The sequence below is a fragment of the Nipponia nippon genome, unplaced genomic scaffold, assembly GCF_047370975.1.
Source record: "Nipponia nippon isolate SJK-2023a ecotype South Korea unplaced genomic scaffold, ASM4737097v1 scaffold_44, whole genome shotgun sequence".
NCBI classification, from domain to species: Eukaryota; Metazoa; Chordata; class Aves; order Pelecaniformes; family Threskiornithidae; genus Nipponia; species Nipponia nippon.
Genome location: NW_028262363.1, coordinates 330544 through 353606, shown reverse-complemented (window position 1 = coordinate 353606; position 23063 = coordinate 330544). Strand labels below are relative to the sequence as shown.

Below are 23063 nucleotides of genomic sequence, written 5' to 3'. Positions count from 1 at the left end.
CCCCAAGTCCGAGTGCCCCTCCCCCCCCCCGGGCCCCAGGGGTCCTGGCCCCGCCCCCCTCCCCCTCCCCCCCAAAGACCCATCCCCCCCTTGTTCCACCACAGCCGTTTATTGTCCCTGCCCCATAGCGGGGGGAGGGGCACTTATGGGGTGCCCCATGGGGGGGGAGGGGCAGCCCATGCTGGGGGGAGGGGTCGGTTTTGGGGGAGCCCCATAGCGGGGGGGAGGGGCAGTTTCGGGGGGTTCCCCCCCCCCATGGCCCTGCCGGGGGGGGGGGGGGGGGCGGTTATTGCACACGTGGGGGGGGGGAGGGGCGGGGCCTCCCCCCCTTAGAGGAGGGGCAACAACAGGAAGGGGAGGAGCCAACCCGGCCCCGCCATAGGGTGGCCCCGCCCCGTCGGCCCCTTGCCCCCATCTTTCCGCTCTAGGGGGCGCCCCGCGGCCGCGCGGCCGGCGGCCATTTTGTCGCGGCCAGCGGCGGCCATGTCGCGGCCAGCGGCCGTCCCGTTGGCGGCGGCCAAGTTGACGTTGGCCGAGTCGACGCCGGCGCTGACCTCGGTGACGCCGCCGGTGACCTGGGTGACGCCGGCGGCCACGTTGGCCCGGGTGACGGCCATCTTAGCCTCGGTGGCGGCCATATTGGCCGTGCCGTTGACCCGGTTGCCGCTGCCGTTGACGCCGGCGAGGCTCCCGTTGACCCCGCCGTTGGCTGTGGGGGCGCCGGCGGCCATCTTGGTGGCGTTGGGCGTGGCCGTGGGGGCGTGGCCGTGGGGGAGGAGCTCGAGGCGGGGCCAATCGGGGGCGAAGAAGGTCTTGTTGGTGAGGTGGCGGTTGCAGAGGTCGCCGGCGCAGCAGGAGCCCCGCAGCCCCACGGCGTCGTCCCCCCGCGCCTCCTGCGTGCAGCTCTCGTCCCGGACGCAGCCCCGCACCTCGCGCCATAGGGTCACCCCGCCTATAGGGGGCGGGGCGGCGTCATGGCGACCGCTGCACCCCCCCTCCCCCGTTACCTATAGGCGCCCTGTAGGGTCACCATGGCGACCACCGGGCCCTATAGGGTCACCATGGCACCCAAGGCCCTATAGGGTCCCTATGGCACCCAAGGCCCTATAGGGTCACCATGGCGACCACCGGGCCCTATGGGGTCCCTATGGCACCCAAGGCCCTATAGGGTCACCATGGCGACCACCGGGCCCTATAGGGTCACCATGGCAACCACTGGGCCCTATAGAATCGTCATGGCGACCGCTGGGCCCTATGTGGTCACCATGGCACCCAAGGCCCTATAGAATTGTCATGGCGACCACCGGGCCCTATAGGGTCACCATGGCAACCACTGAGCCCTATAGGGTCCCTATGGCACCCAAGGCCCTATAGAGTCCCTATGGCGACCACCGGGCCCTATAGGGTCACCATGGCGACCACCGGGCCCTATAGGGTCCCTATGGCACCCAAGGCCCTATAGGGTCACCATGGCGACCACCGGGCCCTATGGGGTCCCTATAGCACCCAAGACCCTATAGGGTCCCTATGGCGACCACCGGGCCCTATAGGGTCACCATGGCAACCACTGGGCCCTATAGAATCGTCATGGCGACCGCTGGGCCCTATGTGGTCACCATGGCAACCACCGGGCCCTATGGGGTCCCTATAGCACCCAAGGCCCTATAGAATCGTCATGGCGACCGCTGGGCCCTATGTGGTCACCATGGCGACCACCGGGCCCTATAGGGTCACCATGGCGACCACCAAACCCCGCCCCCCCCCCCCGTTGCCATGGCACCCCCCCTCCCATTGGCTCACCCAGCGTCAGGGTGACGTTGCCATGGAAACAGCCCCGCAGGTCGTCGTAGCATTGGACGATGGTGGTGGGGGGGCAGGGCCCGTCGTCAGGGCAACCGTAACACTGCACCCCATTGGGCACCCGGGCGCTCTCGTTGCCTGGCAACCGGGGGGCGGGGTCAGGGATGCTCCACCCCCTCCCAGTTCCCCCCAACCCCCTCCCAATCCCCTCCCAGTCCCCCCCAGTGCCTCCCACTCCTCTCCCAGTATATCCCAGTCTCTCCCACTCCCCTCCCAGTGCCTCCCAGTCCCTCTCAGTCCCCTCCCAGTATATCCCAGTCTCTCCCAGACCCCCTCCAGGATCTCCCAGTCCCTCCCAGTCCCCTCCCAATCCGTCCCAGTCCCCTCCCAGTGCCGCCCACTCCCCCCAGTGCATCCCAGACCCCCGAAATCCCTCCCAGTCCCCCCCAGTCCCTCCCACTCCCCTCCCAGTGCCTCCCAGTACTCCCAGTCTCTCCCACTCCCCTCCCAGTGCCTCCCAGTCCCTCCCACTCCCCTCCCAGTCCACCCTCCCAGTCCCTCCCACTCCCCTCCCGGTCCCTCCCAGTGCCTCCCACTCCCCTCCCAGTGCCTCCCACTCCCTCCCCCACCCCTTCCAGTCCCTCCCAGTGCCTCCCACTCCCCTCCCAGTCCCCCCCAGTGCCTCCCACTCCCCTCCCAGTCCCTCCCAGTGCCTCCCTGTGCCTTCCACTCCCTCCCACTCCCCTCCCAGTCCCTCCCAGTGCGTCCCACTCCCCTCCCAGTCCCCCGCAGTTCCTCCCACTCCCCTCCCAGTCCCTCCCAGCCCCCTCATATCCCCTCCCAGTGACCCCCCCCTCCCTCCCACTCCCCTCCCAGTCCCTCCCAGTGCCTCCCACTCCCCTCCCAGCCCTCCCGGTCCCCCCAAATCCCCTCCCAGTGCCCCCCAGTCCCCTCCCAGTGTCTCCCACTCCCTCCTACTCCCCTTCCAGTCCCTCCCAGTCCCCCCCAGTTCCTCCCAGTCCCCTCCCAGTCCCCCCAGTGCCTCCCAGTCCCCTCCCAGTCCCTCCCAGTCCCCCCAAATCCCGTCCCAGTGCCCCCCCAGTCCCCTCCCAGTGCCTCCCAGTCCCTCCCACTCCCCTTCCAGTCCCTTCCAGTCCCTCCCAGTGCCTCCCACTCCCCTCCCAGTCCCTCCCAGTCCCCCCAAATCCCCTCCCAGTGCCCCCCCAGTCCCTCCCAGTGCCTCCCACTCCCTCCCACTCCCCTCCCACTCCCTCCCAGTGCCTCCCAGTCCCCTCCCACTCCCCTCCCAGTGCCTCCCAGTGCCCCCCCCTCCCCTCCCAGTGCCTCCCAGTGCCTCCCAGTACCGGGCAGGGGCAGGGCCCCCTCCCGCCCCAGCGGCAGGTGCCGGTTGCAGCCGGCGCCGCCCTGGCACTGGCGCCTCCTGACGAAGACGACGAGGCCGAAGAGCTCCAGGGCCCGGGCGATGGCGCCCGCCTGCCCCCGCCCGCAGCCGCGCCCGCCCAGCGCGAAGCGGCCGTGACCTGGGGGGCCCAGACCCACGGCGCCCCATGGGTGGGGGCCCAGCCCCACATCTCCCCATAGATGGGGGGCCCAGACCCACGGCGCCCCATAGATGGGTCCCGGCCCCACATTGCCCCATAGATGGGACCCCAGCCCCACATCCCCCCATGGACGGGGTTCCAGCCCCACAGCACCCCATAGATGGGGGGCCCGGCCCCACGGCGCCCCACAGCCGGTCCCAGCCCCACATCTCCCCATAGATGGGGGGCCCAGACCCACGGCGCCCCATGGGTGGGGGCCCAGCCCCACATCTCCCCATAGATGGGGGTCCCGGCCCCACATCTCCCCATAGATGGGGTCCCAGCCCCACATCCCCCCATAGATGGGGGTCCCAGCCCCACAGCGCCCCATGGACGGGGTCCCAGCCCCACAGCTCCCCATAGATGGGTCCCGGCCCCACGGCGCCCCACAGCCGGTCCCAGCCCCACAGCTCCCCCTAGATGGGGGTCCCAGCCCCACATTGCCCCACAGCTGGTCCCGGCCCCACAGCGCCCCATAGATGGGACCCCAGCCCCACATCCCCCCATAGAAGGCACCCGGGGGTCCCAGCCCCACATCTCCCCATAGATGGGTCCCGGCCCCACATCCCCCCATGGACGGGGTCCCAGCCCCACATCGCCCCATAGATGGGGGTCCCGGCCCCACATCCCCCCATGGACGGGGTCCCAGCCCCACATCGCCCCATAGATGGGGGTCCCGGCCCCACAGCCCCACTCACTCCAGGTGACGGCCGCCAAGGCCTCGGCGCAGACGTCGCTCTCGGGGGGGCAGGTGACGTTGGTGGCCCCACGGCAGCTCCCGTCCTCCGCCCCACAGCTCAGGCACTCCAGCCCCACGGCCCCTGCCCCACGGCGCGGATGTGTGGGGCGGCGGTGATGGCGGCCCCGCCCTGCCCGCGGGGACGCGTCCCCCGGGACGCTCGGCCTGCCTCGGCCTGTCCCGGCCCGACCCACGGCGCGACCCACGGCACGCCCTGACCCCCCCTGCCCCATAGCTCCTGCCCCACGGCTCCCCTGACACCCCCTGCCCCATAGATCCTGCCCCACGGCTCCCCTGACCCCCCCTGCCCCATAGATCCTGCCCCATGGCGTCCCTGACAGCCCTCTGCCTCTGCCCCATAGCGGCCCTGCCCCATAGTCCTGGCCCCTGACACCCCCCCTGCCCCATAGCTCCTGCCCCACGGCTCCCCTGACCCCCCCTGCCCCATAGCTCCTGCCCCACGGCTCCCCTGACACCCCCTGCCCCATAGCTCCTGCCCCACGGCTCCCCTGACACCCCCTGCCCCATAGATCCTGCCCCACGGCTCCCCTGACCCCCCCTGCCCCATAGATCCTGCCCCATGGCGTCCCTGACAGCCCTCTGCCTCTGCCCCATAGTGCCCCTGCCCCATAGTCCTGGCCCCTGACACCCCCCCTGCCCCATAGATCCTGCCCCACGGCTCCCCGACACCCCCTGCCCCACAGCCTCTGCCCCACAGCTCCCCTGACACCCCCTGCCCCACAGCCTCTGCCCCACAGCTCCTCCCCCATGGCCCCACAACCTGCCCCGGCCCCACAGCAGCCCCAGCCCCATGGCTCCCACCCCACAGCTGCCCCACAAGCCCCGACACCCCCACCCCCCCCCGCCCCACAAGTGCATCCCTGCCCCATACCTGGCAGCAGCAGCAGCAGCAGCGGCAGCAGCCGGGGGGCCCCCCCCATAGCCCGGCCCCACATCTCGGCCTTGCCCGTGCCGTGGGGCGCAGCCGCCCCGATTTATGGGCGCGGGGAAAGGGTGGGGGTGGGGGTGGGGGTGGGGGTGGGGGGGCCCCGGGGCTCCCCGCCCCATAGCACGGCCCACGGCGCCCCACGGCCTCCCCGCCCCATTGCGCGGCCCCGGGCCAGCGCGTGGGAGCCCTGCCCCATAGCTCTGCCCCATAGCTCAGCCCCATGGCACTGCCCCATGGCACAGCACCCATAGCCCTGCCCCATAGCTCTGCCCCACAGCTCTGCCCTATAGCACAGCACCCATAGCCCTGCCCCATAACTCAGCCCCATAGCACAGCATCCATAGCTCTGCCCCATAGCTCTGCCCCATAGAACAGCACCCACAGCCCTGCCCCACAGTCCTGCCCCACAGCTCTGCCCCATAACTCAGCCCCATAGCACAGCATCCATAGCTCTGCCCCATGGCCCTGCCCCATAGAACAGCACCCATAGCCCTGCCCCATAACTCAGCCCCATAGCACAGCATCCATAGCTCTGCCCCATAGCTCTGCCCCATAGAACAGCACCCATAGCCCTGCCCCACAGTCCTGCCCCACAGCTCTGCCCCATAACTCAGCCCCATAGCACAGCATCCATAGCTCTGCCCCATAGCTCTGCCCCATAGAACAGCACCCATAGCCCTGCCCCATGGCACAGCACCCATAGCCCTGCCCCATAGCTCTGCCCCACAGCTCTGCCCTATAGCACAGCACCCATAGCTCTGCCCCATAACTCAGCCCCATAGCACAGCATCCATAGCTCTGCCCCATGGCCCTGCCCCATAGAACAGCACCCATAGCCCTGCCCCATAACTCAGCCCCATAGCACAGCATCCATAGCTCTGCCCCATAGCTCTGCCCCATAGAACAGCACCCACAGCCCTGCCCCACAGTCCTGCCCCACAGCTCTGCCCCATAACTCAGCCCCATAGCACAGCATCCATAGCTCTGCCCCACAGCCCCGCCCCACGGCCCAGCCCGGCACCCATTGAGTCACCCCCCCCAAGTGACTCACGCCCCATAGCGGGGGAGGGGCTGCCCCACCCCGCCCCACACCAGCGCCTGGGTCCCCCCCACTTTGGGGGAGGGGGAACCCCGGGGCTCCCCTCCCCCACGGAGCCAGCAGCGCACTTCATTAACCTTTAATTAATTGATGATAAATAAGGCGGGGGGGGGAGGGGACGCAGGCCTCTCTGCCCCACACATTGAAGCTGGGGGGCAGCCGGGCCCCACAGAACCGCCCCGGCTCAGAGGCGGGGGGCAGCGAGGAGGAGGAGGAGGAGGAGGCCGCGGCCGCGGGGGGGCGGGGGCGGGGGAGGGGGCGGGGGGGTCCCCGGGCAGGCGGTTGCAGAGGGGCCCGCGGCAGCAGTGGGGCAGGGCCCCCCCCCGCCGCCCCCCCAGCCCCCGCGGCGCCTCGCACCAGGAGCGGCTGGCGCAGCCCCGCAGCAGCCAGGGCTCCCCCGAGGGGCCTGGGGGGGCGGCGGTCAGGGACCCACGGGGACCCATAGGGACCCCCCCGACCCATAGGGACCCCCGGCCCCACAGCCCCCCCGGCCCCACAGCCCCCCCGGCCCCACAGATCCCCCCGGCCCCATAGATCCCCCAGCCCCATAGATCCCCCCCAGCCCCCCAGATCCCTCAGCCCCATAGATCCCCCCAGCCCCACAGATCCCCCCCAGCCCCACAGATCCCCCCGGCCCCACAGATCCCCCCGGCCCCATAGCTCCCCCCCAGCCCCACAGATCCCCCCAGATCCCCACAGATCCCCACAGATCCCCCAGCCCCACAGATCCCCCCAGCCCCACAGATCCCCCCGGCCCCACAGCCCCCCCAGCCCCACAGCCCCCCCAGCCCCACAGATCCCCCAGCCCCACAGATCCCCCCGGCCCCACAGATCCCCCCAGCCCCACAGATCCCCCCGGCCCCACAGCCCCCCCGGCCCCACAGCCCCCCCAGCCCCACAGATCCCCCCAGCCCCACAGATCCCCCCCGGCCCCACAGATCCCCCCGGCCCCACAGATCCCCCAGCCCCATAGCTCCCCCAGCCCCACAGATCCCCCCCAGCCCCACAGATCCCCCAGCCCCACAGATCCCCCAGCCCCACAGATCCCCCCGGCCCCACAGATCCCCCAGCCCCATAGCTCCCCCCCAGCCCCCCAGATCCCTCAGCCCCATAGATCCCCCCAGCCCCATAGCTCCCCCCAGCCCCATAGATCCCCCCAGCCCCACAGCCCCCCCAGCCCCATAGCTCCCCCCCAGCCCCACAGATCCCCCAGGCCCCATAGATCCCCCCAGCCCCACAGATCCCCCCCGGCCCCACAGCCCCCCCGGCCCCACAGATCCCCCAGATCCCCCAGCCCCACAGATCCCCCCCAGCCCCACAGATCCCCCCCAGCCCCATAGATCCCCCCGGCCCCAGAGCTCCCCCCAGCCCCACACAGCACCCCCAGCCCCATAGATCCCCCCCAGCCCCCCATCTCCCCCAGCCCCATAGATCCCCCCCAGCCCCATAGATCCCCCAGCCCCATAGCTCCCCCCAGCCCCCCATCTCCCCCAGCCCCATAGATCCCCCCAGCCCCACAGCCCCCCCCAGCCCCATAGCTCCCCCCCAGCCCCATAGATCCCCCCAGCCCCACAGCCCCCCAGCCCCACAGATGCCCCAGCCCCACAGATCCCCCACAGCCCCATAGCTCCCCCCCACCCCATAGATCCCCCAGCCCCATAGATCCCCCCCAGCCCCATAGATCCCCCAGCCCCACAGCCCCCCCAGCCCCATAGCTCCCCCCAGCCCCATAGATCCCCCCCAGCCCCACAGCCCCCCCAGCCCCACAGATGCCCCAGCCCCACAGATCCCCCACAGCCCCACAGATCCCCCCAGCCCCATAGATCCCCCAGCCCCACAGCCCCCCCCAGCCCCCCAGATCCCCCCAGATCCCCCAGCCCCCCATCTCCCCCCACCGTAGGTGCGGGCCAGGGCGCAGTGGGTCAGGCCCCCCCGGCAGGGCAGCACTTGGGGGTCGCAGCCGTGGGGCTCGGGGCCGTCGCAGGCCCAGCAGCGCAGCCCCGAGGGGGGCGGCTCCGCCTCTGCACCAGTGCACACCAGTATCCACCAGTGCCCCTCACTGGGGGGGGGGGGGTCCGGTCCCCTCCCACCGCCTCCCAGCTGCACTCCCAGCACCTCCCAGTATAGACCAGGATAAACCAGTACCCTCCCAGTGTGCTCCTAGGCTGTCCCAGGAGGTCCCAGTCCATCCCAGTGCCTCCCAGTTTCATTCCCTGCACCTCCCAGTATAGCCCAGTCCCCTCCCAGTCTATCCCAGTCCCCCACAATCCCCTCCAAGTCCCCCCAAATCCCCTCCCAGTCCCTCCCAGTCCCCCCAAAACCCCTCCCAGCCCCTCCCAGTCCCTCCAAATCTCCTCCCAGTCCCTCCCAGTCCCCCCAGTCCACTCCCAATCCCCTCCCAGTCCCCCCAAGTCCCCTCCCAGTCCCCTCCCTTTACCCTCAGTCCCTCCCAGTATACCCCAGTCCCCTCCCAGTCCCTCCCAGTCCCCCCAAATCCCCACCCAGTCCCTTCCAGTCCCCTCCCAGTCCCTCCAAATACCCTCCCAGTGCCCTCCAGTCCCTCCCAGTCCCCTCCCAGTGCCCCCCAAATCCCCTCCCAGTCCTTCCCAGTCCCCCCAGTCCCTCCCAGTCCCTCCCAGTACCCTCCAGTGCCCCCCAGTCCCCTCCCAGTCCCTCCAAATCCCCTCCCAGTCCCCCCAGTCCCCTCCCAGTCCCTCCCAATCCCCTCCCAATCCCCTCCCAGTGCATCCCAGTCCCTCCCAGTCCCCTCCCAGTCCCTCCCCGTCCCCTCCCAATCCCCTCCCAGTGCATCCCAGTCCCCCCAAGTCCCCTCCCAGTGCAGCCCAGTCCCTCCCAGTGCCCCCAAATCCCCTTCCAGTCGCTCCAAATCCCCTCCCAGTCCCCTCCCAGTGCCTCCCAGTGCCTCACCCGCCTCGCACTGGTCCTCACGGCAGCACCGCAGCGCCACCTGGCGGCCGCGCCCGGCGTCGACCCCCAGCAGCCCCCGGCAGGGCCCGGCCGAGCCGCAGCCCCGCACCCGCCCCTCCCCCACTGCGGGGGGACGGGGGCGTCCGGTCAGGGACCCCTCCCCCACCCCCACCCCCCCGGACCCCTCCCCCACCCCATAAGGCACCCAGGCGTCCGGACACACCACCACCACCCCTCCCCCCGCAGGGACCCCTCCCCCACGCCATAGGGGACCCCTCCCCCCATGGGACACCCCTCCCCCCCCCCCCGGGATTCCCCTCCCCCCACCAAGGGATTTCCCCCCCTCCCCCCATAGGGAACCCAAGCATCCAGGACCCCAACCCCTCCCCCTCCCCCCCAGGGACCCCTCCCCCACCCCATAGGGGACCCCTCCCCCATGGGACACCCCTCCCCCCCCCCCCGGGGATTCCCCTCCCCCCCCCAAAGGACTCCCCCCCCCCCCCATAGGGGACCCAGGCATCCAGGGAATTTCCCCCCCTCCCCCCCACCAAGGGACCCCTCCCCCCCCCTCCCCTCCCCCACCTTCCCCCGGCAGGCGGGTGATGACGTCAAGGCAGTAATCGGTGACGCGGGGGCAGCGCAGCGCCGCCAGGGGGCGCTGGCAGGAGCCGTCGGCGGCGTCGCAGGTCAGGCACAGCAGGGGGCGCTCGAGGGCGGCGGGGGGGGGGGCGGGGTCACACCCGCCCCTCCCCCACCCCCCCATGGGGGCCACGACCCCCACCCCCACCCCCCACCCAGGCCCCCTCCCCCCCCCCATAGGGGACCCAGGTGCCCAGGACCCGCCCCTCCCCCACCCAGGACCCCTCCCCCCCATAGGGGACCCAGACACCTGGGACCCGCCCCTCCCCCACCCAGGACCCCTCCCAGCCCCCACCCAGCACCCGCCCCTCCCCCCTCCCCGGTTCCTCCCCCCCCCCCATAGGGGACCCAGACACCTGGGACCCGCCCCTCCCCCACCCAGGACCCCTCCCAGCCCCCACCCAGCACCCGCCCCTCCCCCCTCCCCGGTCCCTCCCCCCCCCCCATAGGGGACCCAGACACCTGGGACCCGCCCCTCCCCCCCCCCAGGACCCCTCCCCTCCCCCCCCCCAGTGGGACCCAGGCACTCACGTGACCCCGACGGGGGGGTGGGGGAGGGGCACCCCTCCCCCCCCCGGCACCGCTCTTCCTTCAACGTCACCACCTGCCCGTGGGAGCGGAAGGTGACGATGATGTCGGGGGGGCCGGCGACGTCACAGCCCCCCTCCTCCTGCACCAGCACCCTGCCCCCTGGGGGGGGGGGGGGGAGAAGGGGGAGGGGTCAGAGGTCACGCGGCGGCGGGGGGGTGGGGGCAAAGGTCAGGGAGGCCGCGCCCTTTGACCCCCGGTTACCTGCCAGGGCCGTCAGGGTGGTCCGGCGGCAGGCGTCCTGCGGCGGGGGGCAGGGCACCTCCTGGCACCCCCCGCCCTGGCAGCGCGGGCAGCGCAGGCCGCGGGCTGGGGGAGGGGCGAGCCGTGGGCGGGGGTCCCAGCCCCACGGCGCCCCATGGGTGGGGGTCCCAGCCCCACGGCGCCCCATAGACGGGACCTGGGGGTCCCAGCCCCACGGCGCCCCATCGATGGGGTCCCAGCCCCACGGCGCCCCATCGACGGGACCTGGGGGTCCCAGCCCCATGGCGCCCCATCGATGGGGTCCCAGCCCCACGGCGCCCCATAGAAGGGATCTGGGGGTCCCAGCCCCACGGCGCCCCATAGACGGGACCTGGGGGTCCCAGCCCCATGGCGCCCCATGGGTGGGGGTCCCAGCCCCACGGCACCCCATCGATGGGGTCCCAGCCCCACGGCGCCCCATAGAAGGGATCTGGGGGTCCCAGCCCCACGGCGCCCCATGGGTGGGGGTCCCAGCCCCACGGCGCCCCATAGACGGGACCTGGGGGTCCCAGCCCCACGGCGCCCCATTGATGGGGTCCCAGCCCCACGGCGCCCCATAGACGGGATCTGGGGGTCCCAGCCCCACGGCGCCCCATAGAAGGGATCTGGGGGTCCCAGCCCCACGGCGCCCCATAGACGGGATCTGGGGGTCCCAGCCCCACGGCGCCCCATAGAAGGGATCTGGGGGTCCCAGCCCCACGGCGCCCCATAGAAGGGACCTGGGGGTCCCAGCCCCACGGCGCCCCATCGATGGGGTCCCAGCCCCACGGCGCCCCATAGAAGGGATCTGGGAGTCCCAGCCCCACGGCGCCCCATAGACGGGACCTGGGGGTCCCAGCCCCACATCTCCCCACGGACGGGACCCAAGGGTCCGGTCCCCCCTCCCCCCCCCGAGGTCCCAGGCCTCCGGGGCTGATTCATGGGAAGGAAGTGCCCCCCCCTCCCCCCACCGTGATTCACCCCCCCCCGGCCGCATCCTGCCCTGACTCAGCCCCCTCCCCCTCCGGTCCCCCCGCCCCCCCAAGAGCACCCAGGCGTTCAGGACCCCCCCCACCCCCCCCCAGAGGGGACCCAGGCGTCCGGGACCCCCCCTCCCCCCCCCAGGACCCCTCCCCTCCCCCCACAAGGGACCCAGGCACCCAGGACACCCCCCCCCAGACATCCCGCCCCTGTCCCCCTCCCATCCCCCACCCAAAGAGTGGATCAAGGTGTCCGGGACCCCTCCCCCCACCACACCCCTCCCCCACACCCCCCCCAGAGGGGACCCAGGCATCCAGGACCCCCCCCACCCCTCCCCCATCCCCCCCCCCATAGGGGACCCGCGTGTCCGGGACCCCCCTCCCCCCTCGGGGACCCAGGAGGGGGTTGGGGGGGGTGGGGGGGTGGGGGGGAGGGGTGGGGGGGAGGGGTACCTGGCACCAGCAGCGCCGCCAGCAGCGCCCACCCCCACCCCGGGCTCATGGTCGGACTCGAACCGGGGACACGGCCGGGAAACGCCTTATAACGGCGGGGGAGGGGCGTCCGGCCATGCCCCTCCCCCCCACCCCCCCCGGTCAGGACGTCAGTGTCCCTTCGGGGGGGGAGGGGGGGATCCTGACGCCAGGGACCCCCCCCTCCCCACCCCCCCCCCCCCCGCCCCCAGTTCCCCATTTTGGGGAAGGAAGTTATGAAATGGGGGGGGGAGGGGCGTTCCCTGACGCCGAGGTCCCCCCCCCCCCCCGGGTGGGGGGAGGGGTGGGGGTGAAGAAGGGGGGGGGACCCAGGCATTGGGGACCCCCCTCCCCCCCCCCAAGAGCACACGAAGGCAGCGAATCACGTTCGGTTTTATTGGGGGGGGGGGGGGGCACGCTCGGGACACGCGTGGGCCTGGGGGCACCGTGGGGGAGGGGCTGCAATAAATATGGGGGTGGGGGAGGGGCCCGGATCCCTGGGTCCTCAGCGGAGGAGGAGGGGGAGGGGCAGGAGGAGGAGGAGGAGGGGGAGGGGCGCGGGGGGCGGGGAGGCCCCCGAAATCCCGGGGGGAGCCCCCGGCGCCGGGGCCGCCGTCACGGGGAAGGCGGCGGGGGGGGGAGGGGGGCGGCAGAGCGGGGGAGGGGTGGCCGCCATGACGTCATCGCCCGCCGGGGCCGTGGCGTTGGGTGCCGCCGTGGGGGTGGCCCCTCCGTAGCCGCCAGCGCCGTGGCCCGCGGTGGCCCGGGGGGCTTCGGTGAGGCTGGATTGGTCCGTCCCCTCCATGATGACGTCACCGGGGGTGGCCACCAAGACCTTGTCACCTCCTGGGGTCGTGGCGTTGGGTCCCACCATGGTGGTGGCATCTCTGTAGACCATGGTGACGCGGCCAGCAGTGTCCCCGGGGCCTTCGGTGACACCAGGTTCCTCCGTCCCCTCCATGATGACGTCACCGGGGGTGGCCACCATGAGGTTGTCACCTCCTGGGGACGTCATGTTGGATGTCACCGTGGTGGTGGCCCCTCTGTAGACCATGGTGACGCGGCCCAAAGTGTCCCCAGGGTCTTCGGTGACACCGGGTTCCTCCGTCCCCTCCATCATGATGTCCCCACCATGGGCCACCGCGACCTTGTCACCTCCTGGGGTCGTGGCGTTGGGTCCCACCGTGGTGGTGGCATCTCTGTAGCCTTCAGTGACGTGGCCCAAAGTGTCCCCGGGGCCTTCGGTGACACCGGGTTCTTCCGTCCCCTCCACGATGACGTCACCGGGGGTGGCCACCATGAGGTTGTCACCTCCTGGGGTCGTGGCAATGGGTGCCACCGTGGTGGTGGCCCCTCTGTAGACCTCAGCGCCGTGGCCCAAAGTGTCCCCGGAGCAGTTGGTGACACCAGGACCCTCGGTCCCCTCCAGCACGACGTCGCTGCCATGGGCCACCAAGACCTTGTCACCTCCTGGGGACGTGGCGTTGGGTCCCACCATGGTGGTGGCATCTCTGTAGCCTTCAGTGACGCGGCCAGAAGTGTCCCCAGGGTCGTCGGTGACACCGGGTTCCTCCGTCCCCTCCATGATGACACCCCCAGGGGTGGCCACCAAGACCTTGTCACCTCCTGGGGACGTCGTGTTGGACGTCACCATGGTGGTGGCCCCTCTGTAGACCATGGTGACGTGGCCCAAAGTGTCCCCAGGGTCTTCGGTGACACCGGGTTCCTCCGTCCCCTCCATCATGATGTCCCCACCATGGGCCACCGCGACCTTGTCACCTCCTGGGGTCGTGGCGTTGGGTCCCACCGTGGTGGTGGCATCTCTGTAGCCTTCAGTGACGTGGCCCAAAGTGTCCCCAGGGCCTTCGGTGACACCGGGTTCCTCCGTCCCCTCCATGATGACGTCACCGGGGGTGGCCACCATGAGGTTGTCACCTCCTGGGGACGTGGCGATGGACGCCACCGTGGTGGTGGCCCCTCTGTAGACCTCAGCGCCGTGGCCCAAAGCGTCCCCGGAGCAGTTGGTGACACCAGGACCCTCGGTCCCCTCCAGGAGAACGTCCCCACCGTGGGTCACCGCAGCTGTGTCACCTCCCTGGGAGGCGGTGACGCGTGCCCCCGTGGTCACGTCCCCCGCGGGGCCGTGGCCCCAGGTGTCCCCAGGCCGGTCGGTGACGTCCGCTTGGGCTGTCCCCTCCATCAGGACACCACCCTCCTGGGCCACCACATCCTGGTCGCCTCCCTGGGATGTGGTGGCACGTCCGGCTGTGGTCGTGTCACCTCTGGAGCCCGCGGTGTCCCCGAGGTCAGCGGTGACGCATGGTTCTGTTGTCCCCTCCAGGAGGACGTCGTCGTGGGTGGCCGCCACCACCTTGTCCCCTCCCCGGGACGTGGCGATGGGTCCCACCGTGGTCCTGTCCCCTCTCTCGACCACGGTGACGTGGCCCAAAGTGTCCCCGGGCTGGTTGGTGACATCCGGTTCCTCCGTCCCCTCCAGCACGACGTCCCCAGGGGTGGCCACCGCGACCTTGTCACCTCCTGGGGACGTGGCGTTGGGTCCCACCGTGGTGGTGGCATCTCTGTAGCCTTCAGTGACGTGGCCCAAAGTGTCCCCAGGGCCTTCGGTGACACCGGGTTCCTCCGTCCCCTCCATCATGATGTCCCCACCATGGGCCACCGCGACCTTGTCACCTCCTGGGGACGTGGCGATGGACGCCACCGTGGTGGTGGCCCCTCTGTAGACCTCAGCGCCGTGGCCCAAAGTGTCCCCGGAGCAGTTGGTGACACCAGGACCCTCGGTCCCCTCCAGCACGACGTCGCTGCCATGGGCCACCAAGACCTTGTCACCTCCTGGGGACGTGGCGTTGGGTCCCACCGTGGTGGTGGCATCTCTGTAGCCTTCAGTGACGCGGCCAGAAGTGTCCCCAGGGTCGTCGGTGACACCGGGTTCCTCCGTCCCCTCCATGATGACGTCACCGGGGGTGGCCACCATGAGGTTGTCACCTCCTGGGGACGTGGCGTTGGGTCCCACCGTGGTGGTGGCCCCTCTGTAGACCTCAGCGCCGTGGCCCAAAGTGTCCCCGGGGCCTTCGGTGACACCGGGTTGGCCCGCCCCCTCCATGATGACGTCACCGGGGGTGGCCACCATGAGGTTGTCACCTCCTGGGGCCGTGGTGTTGGACGCCACCGCGGTGGTGGCCCCTCCGTAGCCTTGGGTGCCGTGGTCCGAGGTGGCCCCGTGGCCACCGGGCCGGTTCGTCCCCGCCGCGGTGGCGCCCCCGGGGGCCTCCGTGTCCCCCTCCTCCAGGACGCAGTCGGGGGGCGGCGGGGGAGGGGTGGGCGGCGGGGGAGGGGTGGCCTGGGGACAGCGGCGGGTGACGCCGGGGGCAGGTGCCCCCCCGCAGGGTCCTGCGGTGGCTGTGGGGGGAGAGGGGGTCAGTGGGGTCAACCGGGACCCCTATAGCACCCTATAGCACCCATGGGACCCCTATAGCACCCTACAGCACCCAGGGGACCCCACAGCACCCTACAGCACCCCATAGCCCCAAAACACCCCCTATAGCACCCATGGGACCCCATAGCACCCTATAGCACCCTATACCAGTGTACGGCACCCTATAGCACCCATGGGACCCCCATAGCACCCTATAGCACCCGGGGGACCCCATAGCACCCTATAGCACCCATAGCACCCTATGGCAGTGTATGGCACCTATGGGACCCCATAGCACCCTATAGCACCTTATAGCACCCATGGGACCCCAGACCACCCCATAGCACCCACCTCATCCCATAGCACCCATAGGACCCCCATAGCACCCATGGACCCCGCACAGCACCCATAGGACCCTATAGCACCCATGGCACCCTATAGCCCCAAAACACCCCCTATAGCACCCCATAGCACCCATGGGACCCCATAGCACCCTATAGCACCCATAGGACCCCATAGCACCCTATGGCACCCCATAGCACCCACGGAACCCCACAAACCCCCACAGCACCCATGGGACCCCCTAGCACCCTATAGTACCCATAGCACCCTATAGCACCCTATAACACCCATAGCACCCCATAGCACCCTATGGCACCCATAGCCCCCCCCATACCACCCCATAGCCCCCCATGGCACCCTATAGCCCCCCATGGCACCCATAGCACCCTATAGCCCCCCATGGCACCCACAACACCCCACGGCACCCTATAGCACCCACAGCACCCTATAGCCCCCCACAGCACCCCACAGCACCCTATAGCACCCACAGCACCCTATAGCCCCCGACAGCCCCCCATAACACCCTATAGCACCCTACAGCCCCCCATAGCCCCCCATGGCACCCTATAGCCCCCCATGGCACCCACAACACCCCACGGCACCCTATAGCACCCTCACAGCACCCTATAGCCCCCCACAGCCCCCTATAGCACCCATAGCACCCACAGCACCCTATAGGCCCCCATGGCACCCACAGCACCCTATAGCCCCCCATGGCACCCATAGCACCCTATAGCCCCCGACAGCCCCCCATAGCACCCTATAGCCCCCCACAGCCCCCCATGGCACCCACAGCACCCTATAGCCCCCCATGGCACCCACAGCACCCCATGGCACCCTATAGCACCCACAGCACCCTATAGCACCCATAGCACCCTATAGCCCCCCAGCCCCCCACAGCCCCCTATAGCACCCATAGCACCCACAGCACCCTATAGCCCCCCCAGCCCCCTATAGCACCCATAGGGCGCGGGCGCACCCATCAGGAGGGCGCCGAGCGCCAGCAGCCGCAGCCCCCGCTCCATCGCCCCTGGGTGGGTGGGGGGGGGAAGGGTGGGGGGGTCCCCTTTATCCCTGCCCTGCCCCCACCCTCCCCGCCCCCACCCAATTACAGGGGTGGGGGAGGGGCGGCGGCACAACCCAGGAATGTGGGGCACCCGCCCCCGCCCCCGCCGCGACCCGGGAGCGCCCCTCCCCCCGCCCCGTGGGGACCCGGGCGTTTGGGACCCCCCCTCCCCCACTCAGGACCCCCCTCCCCCCCGGGGACCCAAACGCCCCCTCCCCCCTAAAAAGGACCCAGGCACCCAGGACCCCCCTCCCCCACCCAGCACCCCTCCCCCCCATGGGGGACCCAGGCATGTGGGACACCCCCCATCCCCCACTCAGGACCCCTCCCCCACCCGGCTGTCTGGGGCCCCCCCTCCCCCACCCGGGACCCCCCTCCCCCGCTCTAGGGGACCCAAACGCCCCCTCCCGCACCCCCCCAGGGGGCCCAGGCACCCAGGACCCCCCTCCCCCACTCAGGTGCCTGGGACACCCCCCCTCCCCCACCCGGGGCCCCTCCCCCCCCCAGGGGACCCAGGCACCCAGGACACCCCCTCCCCCACTCAGGACCCCTCCCCCACCCAGGTGCCTGGGACCCCCCCCTCAGGACCCCTCCCCCACCCAGGGCCCCTCCCCCACCCCCACAGGGGACCCAGGCGCCCGGGACCCCCCCTCCCCCACCCCGGACCCCCATTTTCAGGGGTCCCGGCCCCTCCCCCCCCCCCCCCCCGCCCCCGCTCCCTGTTTATTCCCCGGGTGCCGCTTCCTCCCGCTCCACGTGACCCCGCCCACGTGACCCCGCCCCCCCCGCCAACCCACGTGATCCCGCCCCGCGCACGCGCTGGTGGCGAAACGGGGGGGCGGGGCAATAAAGGAGGAGGGCGTGGCCCCGCCCGGGGGGGGTGTGGCCGGCCACGCCCACCCGCGCATGCGCGGCTGCGGCGGCGGCGGCCGGACGGGAGCGGCAGCGCGCGGCGGTGAGCGGGGCCGGGCCGCGCGGGGCATTGTGGGACGGCGGCGGGCCCCGCCCCCACCCCTCCCCCCCACCCCCCCACGCCCCTCCCCCCACCCCCACCCCCACCCCCCCGCCGCCGCCATGGGGGAGCCGCTGTGGGGCGGCCGCGGGGCATTGTGGGATTGAGCGCGGGGGGGGGGGGGAGGGGCGGGGGGAAGGGCCTGGGGATGGGGGGAGGGGCATCGGGAAGGGGGGAGGGGCTTGGAGGGTGGGGGAGGGGTTTAGGGCACGGAGGGAGGGGATTGGTGCATGGGGGAGGGGTCAGGGGAGGGGCATCGGGAAAGGGGGATGGGCCTGGGGTGGGGGGAGGGGCTTGGAGGGTGGGGGAGGGGTTTAGGGCATTGTGGGAGGGGAGTGGTGTATGGGGGGAGGGGCCTGGGGCTGGGGGAGGGGCATCAGGAATGAGGGGAGGGGCCTGGGGTGGGGGGAGGGGGTTGGGGGTTGGGTCATCAGGAATGGGGGAGGGGCCTGGGGTGGGGGGAGGGGGTTGGGGGGAGGGGGAGGGGTTTAGGGCATGGAGGGAGGGGCCTGGGTCCTGGGGCATTGTGGGAGGGGCCTGGGGAGGCTGGGCGTGGCCCCGGCGCATGGTAGGCGGTGGCGGCGCAGGGCGGCCATGATGGCGGACGGGCGCCGGCCGGGGGAGGGCGGGAGCGAGGACGGCGCCTTCGAGGAGGAGGAGGAGGAGGAAGAGGAGGAGGAGGAGGAGGAGGAGGAGGAGGAGGAGGAGGGGGCCTCCACCGGTGAGCGGGGGCGGGGGCGGGGGCTATAGGTGCTATAGGGCGCTATAGGGCGCTATGGGGGGCTGTGGGTGCTATGGGGGGCTGTGGGGTGCTATAAGGTCCCATGGGTGCTATAGGGTGCTATGGGGGCTATGGGGTGCTATGGGGTCCCGTGGGTGCTATGGGGCGCTATAGGGCGCTATGGGGCACTATGGGGCATTATAGGGCGCTATGGGGGGCTATAGGGTGCCATGGGGTCGCGTGGGTGCTATGGGGGGCTATAGGGTGCTATAGGGTCCCATGGGCGCTATGGGGTGCTATAGGGTGCTATAGGGCGCTATAGGGCGCTATGGGGCGGGGTGGGTGCTATAGGGTCCCGTGGGCGCTATGGGGCGCTATAGGGGGGTCCCCCCTCCCCCCAGGCGTCTCGGCGCTGCCGGAGGAGGAGGAGGAGGAGGAGGAGGAGTCCGAAGCCACCTCGGTGTCGTCGGGGGAGAGCGGCCCCCCCACCCCCCCCGCCAACGGCTGCGCAGGTACCGCCCCTCCCCCCGCCCCTCCCCCTCCCCCCGGCGGCTGCCCCACCCTCACGCCCCGCCCCCCCCCCCCCCCCCGCAGGTTCCCGGACCCGCGACCGCCCCTCGGGGGAGGAGCCTCGGCCGCTGCCCTCGCCGCTACCGGATGCGGGGGGAGGGGGGAGAAGCGGGGGGAGGGGGGGAAGCCCCGGGGGGGCGGGGGAGGGGCGGGGCGGCGCGGGGGGGCGGGGGAGGGGCGGCCGAATGGCACGAGTGCCCCGAGTGCGGGCGGGGCTTCGGCACCTCGCGGGCGCTGAAGGTCCATCGCAGCTACCACGTGGGGCGGAAGCGGCCCCAGGGGCCGCCGGGAGGGGGCGGGGGCGGGGGCGGGGGGAGGGGCGCCCCCGCCCCTCCCCCCGCCCCCCCCCCGCCCTTCCACTACATCTGCGCCGAGTGCGGGCTGGGCTTCGGGCGCCGGCGGCGCTGGGGGCTCACCGCTGCGAGCACGGGCGGCGGCGGCGGCAGCGCAGCCCCCGCCCCCCGCCGCCCCTCCCCCCCCAGCGCCGGGCCCCTCCCCCGCCCCCCCACCGCTGCACCGAGTGCGCCGGCGCCTTCGGCCTCGTCGCCGACCTGCACGAGCACTACATGCTGCACGCGCGCGGGGAGCTGTGAGGCGGGGGGGGGGAGGGGCGGGGGGGGGGGGCGCCCGCGCGGGGCCCCTCCCCCCCCTCCCGCGGGGGCGCGCGGCGGCGGGGAATAAAGCGGTGTTGGGCGGCGCCCGGGCTCGGCTCTGCTTTTGGGGGGGGGGGGGGGGGGGGGCGGGGCGGGGGGGGGGGGCGGCGCCGTCGAGGGGGGCGATGATGTCATGCCTGGGGGGGGCGACGTCATCGAGGGGGGCGCTGACGTCATGGCTGGGGGGGCGACGTCATCCGTCCCCTTGGCCCTGCCCCCGGTTGCCTTTAACTCGCGGGTGGGGGGGTGTGATGTCATCGGCCGGGGACGGCGTCAGCCATCAGGGTGATGTCACGGGTGGGGGTGGTGACGTCAGCTGGGGATGGTGTCCTCGGCCGTCGTGGACGGGGCGGTGACCTCATCGGGTGGGGGTGACGTCATCGATCAGGGTGATGTCACGGGTGGGGAGCGACCTCGTCAGTTGGGTGGGGGTGGGGGGTGGGTGTGTGACATCAAGCGTGGATGGTGATGTCATCAATCAGGGGAGACACCATGGATTGGGGGGGGGAGGGGGGTGATGACATCGCTGGGAGCGATGTCACAGAGGAGGGGGGGGTGACGTCATAGGTTGGGGGCGATGCAGTGGGTTGGGTGACTTCATAGGGTGGGCGGTGACGTCACGGGTCGGGGGCGGTGATGTCACAGGGAAGGGGCTCCCCGCGTGGCGCCGCCCTGCGGGTGTGGTGTCGCGGTGACATCACTCCCCGGAGCCGCAGGTGCCTGGGGGACGCCCCGCCCCGCAGCCCTGATGTCACCGTGACATCACCCGTACCCCCGCGATGACGTCACGCCCCAGGAAGCGCCGTGTCGTGTGTGTGTGTGTGTGTGTGTGTGTGTCCCCACAAGGAAGAACCAATCAGCTGCCGCCCCGGTTTTTATTGGCCGCCTCGAGAAGCCGCCAGGCCCCGCCCCCTCCCTCCAGACCCCGCCCCCTCCCTCCCCCCCCCCCCGCGGGCCACACCCCAGCGGACCCCGCCCCCTTGCCAGGGGAGGGGCCGGCCCCGCCCCGCCAGGCCCCGCCCCCCCGGCCAGGCCCCGCCCCCTCAGAGCTCGCCGCGGGCGTGGCGGATGTAATGGCGGTGCAGGGCCCCCTCGCGGGCGAAGGCGCGGCCGCACTCGGTGCAGGCGTAGGCGGGCGGGCGCGGGGCGGGGGCGGGGCCGTGCCCCCGCTGGTGGCGGAGGAGGGCGGGGGAGGAGGCGAAGGGGCGGGCGCAGACGAAGCAGACGAAGAGGGCGCCGCGCAGGGCGGCGGCGGCGAAGTCACGGGGGTGCTGGCGCTTGGCGTGGCGGGCGGCGAAGGCGGCGTCGGGGAAGGTGATGAGGCAGCGGCGGCACTGGGTGGAGCCCAGGCGGTCTGCGCCACCGCGTCACCCCCCCGCCGCCGCCGCCGCCGCGCCCCAACCCCCGCCCCCCGCCCCCCGCCTGGGAGCCCCCCGGGTGCCCCTCCCCCACCCCTTCCCTTCCCCCCCCCACCCCCCACCCCCCCGCCTGGGAGCCCCCCGGGTGCCCCTCCCCCACCCCCCCCCCCCGGGGGTCCCATGAGCCGCCCCTCCCCCCCCCCCCCCCCGCCCCCACTCACACACGGAGCCCTTGGGGCCGGGCTCGGGGGGGCCCCTCCCCCCCTCCTCCTCCTCCTCCTCCTCCTCCTCCTCTTCCTCGTCCTCCTCCTCTTCCTCCCCCCCCTCCCCCTCCCCCCGCCGGGGGGGGGGGCGGGGCCGGGGGCGGCTCCGGGGGCGGCGGCTGCGACATCGCGGGGGGCTGGAGGGGGGGGAGGGGAGGGGGTGACCCGCGCGCTCGGGGACCCCAACCCTCCCCCCTCCCCCCTCCCCGGTCCCGCAGCTCCCCCCCCCGCCCGCAGCCCCGCCCCCCTCCGCCCGTGGCCCCGCCCCCGGCCCCGCCGCGCTCACCCGCTCTCACGGCCGCGCTCCGCGCCACCCCCCCGCCCCGGCGTCCACTTCCGGCTTCCGGTGCGACCTCCGCAGGCCCCGCCCCCCTCCTCCCAGCGCTTCCGGTTCCGGTCGGGCGCGCGTGCGTCAGCGACGCGGGGAGGGGGGGGGAGGGACGCAAAGGGGCGTGGCCGAGCGGAGGGGGCGGGGTCAGCGCTCGGCCAATGGCGGGAGGGGAGCGGCGGGGGGGCGGGGCCTGGGGGCGGCGGCGCCCCCTGGCGGCGCAGGGCGGCGACGGCGGGGCCCGGGCGGCCCCAGCGCCTCCCAGTACAACCCAGTACAACCCAGTACAACCCAGTATATCCCAGTCCCCTCCCAGTATATCCCAGTCCCTTCCCAGTGCCCCCTAGTGCCCCCCAGTATAACCCAGTCCCTCCCAATCCCCCCCCAGTCCCCTCCCAGTTTATCCCAGTCCCCTTCTAGTGCCTCCCAGTTCCTCCCATTCCCTCCCAGTATATCCCAGTCCCCTCCCAATCCCTCCCAGTATATCCCAGTCCCCCCCAGTCCCCTCCCAGTGCCCCCTAGTCCCCTCCCAGTTCCTCCCAGTATATCCCAGTGGCCCCCAGTCCCCTCCCATTCCCTCCCAGTATATCCCAGTTCCCCTCCAGTTCCTCCCAATCCCTCCCAGTGTATCCCAGTGCCCCCCAGTCCCTCCCAGTGCCCCCAGTCCGGGGTACGAATCGGGGGTTTATTGCGTATTAAAGGTGTTGAAAAGGCGACGTATTTACAGACACACCCGCGGGGGGCGGGGCCGCCCCGGGCCACGCCCCCTCATACATTATTCATGACCTTCCCCCTCTCCCCCCCCCCCCCCCCCCCCCCCGTGCTTGTGCGTGGGGACGGACACGGGGACAGATGGACGCGCCCCTCCCCCCGCCCCCAATGGCTTTGAGCGGTGGGGGCGCCCCCTCCCCCCCCGCAGCCCCTCCCCCACCCCTCGGGGTGGGGGTGGGGTTTGTGGGGGCGGGGCTCGCCCCCATCCCTGCAGCGGCCCCACGGCCCCTCCCCCGCCGTGGCCCCAATGTCCGTCTGTGTGTCCCCCCCCCGTCTGTCCATCTGTCCTGGCCCCGTGTCCCCCATCCCCCATCCCCCGCCCCCTCCCACCCCCCCGTCCCCCCGTCCCCGTGTCCGTCTGTCCCTGTGTGCCCCGCCCCCTCCCACCCCCCCGTCCCCGTCCGTCCGTCCGTCCCCACCTCCCTCTGTCCGCCATCCTCTCCACGTCCCCCCGCCCCCCCCGTCCTCTCCCATCCCCCCCTTGTCCCCGTGTCCCCATCCCCCACCCTTCTGCCCCCCCCATGTCCCTC

General features: G+C 72.3%; 4 protein-coding genes and 1 pseudogene across 4 annotated transcripts; 1 reads left to right on the top strand and 4 right to left on the bottom strand.

Moving 5' to 3' along the window:
• Nucleotides 1-305: 305 nt before the first annotated feature.
• LOC148052759 (ly6/PLAUR domain-containing protein 3-like) lies at nucleotides 306-5155 on the bottom strand. The gene is made up of 5 exons (XM_087778486.1): nucleotides 5033-5155; nucleotides 4100-4222; nucleotides 3165-3341; nucleotides 1801-1938; nucleotides 306-952 (listed from the first exon to the last, which is right to left on the bottom strand). The coding sequence occupies exons 1-5, from the start codon at nucleotides 5094-5096 to the stop codon at nucleotides 330-332; spliced, it is 1125 nt and encodes a 374-aa protein (XP_087634612.1). The 5' UTR covers nucleotides 5097-5155; the 3' UTR covers nucleotides 306-329.
• A 1097-nt stretch (nucleotides 5156-6252) lies between these two features.
• Nucleotides 6253-12072, bottom strand: LOC148052758 (urokinase plasminogen activator surface receptor-like). Its single transcript, XM_087778488.1, has 7 exons — nucleotides 11999-12072; nucleotides 10548-10652; nucleotides 10287-10445; nucleotides 9699-9833; nucleotides 9117-9239; nucleotides 8084-8209; nucleotides 6253-6594 (listed from the first exon to the last, which is right to left on the bottom strand). Exons 1-7 carry the CDS (start codon nucleotides 12045-12047, stop codon nucleotides 6272-6274), a joined length of 1020 nt encoding a protein of 339 aa, XP_087634614.1. The 5' UTR covers nucleotides 12048-12072; the 3' UTR covers nucleotides 6253-6271.
• Nucleotides 12073-12506: 434 nt separating this feature from the next.
• LOC148052757 (uncharacterized) lies at nucleotides 12507-17009 on the bottom strand. The gene is made up of 2 exons (XM_087778459.1): nucleotides 16771-17009; nucleotides 12507-15433 (listed from the first exon to the last, which is right to left on the bottom strand). Exons 1-2 carry the CDS (start codon nucleotides 16814-16816, stop codon nucleotides 12522-12524), a joined length of 2958 nt encoding a protein of 985 aa, XP_087634585.1. The 5' UTR covers nucleotides 16817-17009; the 3' UTR covers nucleotides 12507-12521.
• A 124-nt stretch (nucleotides 17010-17133) lies between these two features.
• LOC148052756 (uncharacterized) lies at nucleotides 17134-19753 on the top strand (annotated as a pseudogene).
• Nucleotides 19754-20775: 1022 nt separating this feature from the next.
• On the bottom strand, nucleotides 20776-22969 carry LOC148052755 (uncharacterized). The gene is made up of 4 exons (XM_087778523.1): nucleotides 22953-22969; nucleotides 21721-21915; nucleotides 21393-21571; nucleotides 20776-21167 (listed from the first exon to the last, which is right to left on the bottom strand). Exons 1-4 carry the CDS (start codon nucleotides 22967-22969, stop codon nucleotides 20857-20859), a joined length of 702 nt encoding a protein of 233 aa, XP_087634649.1. The 3' UTR covers nucleotides 20776-20856.
• Between the last annotated feature and the right edge of the window lie 94 nt (nucleotides 22970-23063).

Excerpts from the sequence above, each read along its gene's own strand:
- LOC148052759 (XM_087778486.1), bottom strand. The coding sequence starts at position 5,096 with ATGTGGGGCCGGGCTATGGGGGGGGCCCCCCGGCTGCTGCCGCTGCTG. Across the intron at positions 4,223-5,032 it reads GCTGCTGCTGCTGCTGCCAG|GGGCCGTGGGGCTGGAGTGC; the intron begins GTATGGGGCAGG and ends GCCGTGGGGCAG. Across the intron at positions 3,342-4,099 it reads CTTGGCGGCCGTCACCTGGA|GTCACGGCCGCTTCGCGCTG; the intron begins GTGAGTGGGGCT and ends TGGGCCCCCCAG.
- LOC148052758 (XM_087778488.1), bottom strand. The coding sequence starts at position 12,047 with ATGAGCCCGGGGTGGGGGTGGGCGCTGCTGGCGGCGCTGCTGGTGCCA. Across the intron at positions 9,834-10,286 it reads CACCCCCCCGTCGGGGTCAC|CCGCCCTCGAGCGCCCCCTG; the intron begins GTGAGTGCCTGG and ends CCCCCCCCCCCG. Across the intron at positions 9,240-9,698 it reads CACCCGCCTGCCGGGGGAAG|TGGGGGAGGGGCGGGTGCGG; the intron begins GTGGGGGAGGGG and ends GTCCCCCCGCAG.
- LOC148052757 (XM_087778459.1), bottom strand. The coding sequence starts at position 16,816 with ATGGAGCGGGGGCTGCGGCTGCTGGCGCTCGGCGCCCTCCTGATGG. Across the intron at positions 15,434-16,770 it reads GCTCGGCGCCCTCCTGATGG|CCACCGCAGGACCCTGCGGG; the intron begins GTGCGCCCGCGC and ends CTCCCCCCACAG.
- LOC148052755 (XM_087778523.1), bottom strand. Across the intron at positions 21,572-21,720 it reads GAGCGCGGCCGTGAGAGCGG|CCCCCCGCGATGTCGCAGCC; the intron begins GTGAGCGCGGCG and ends CCCCCCCTCCAG. Across the intron at positions 21,168-21,392 it reads CGGCCCCAAGGGCTCCGTGT|ACCGCCTGGGCTCCACCCAG; the intron begins GTGAGTGGGGGC and ends GCGGTGGCGCAG.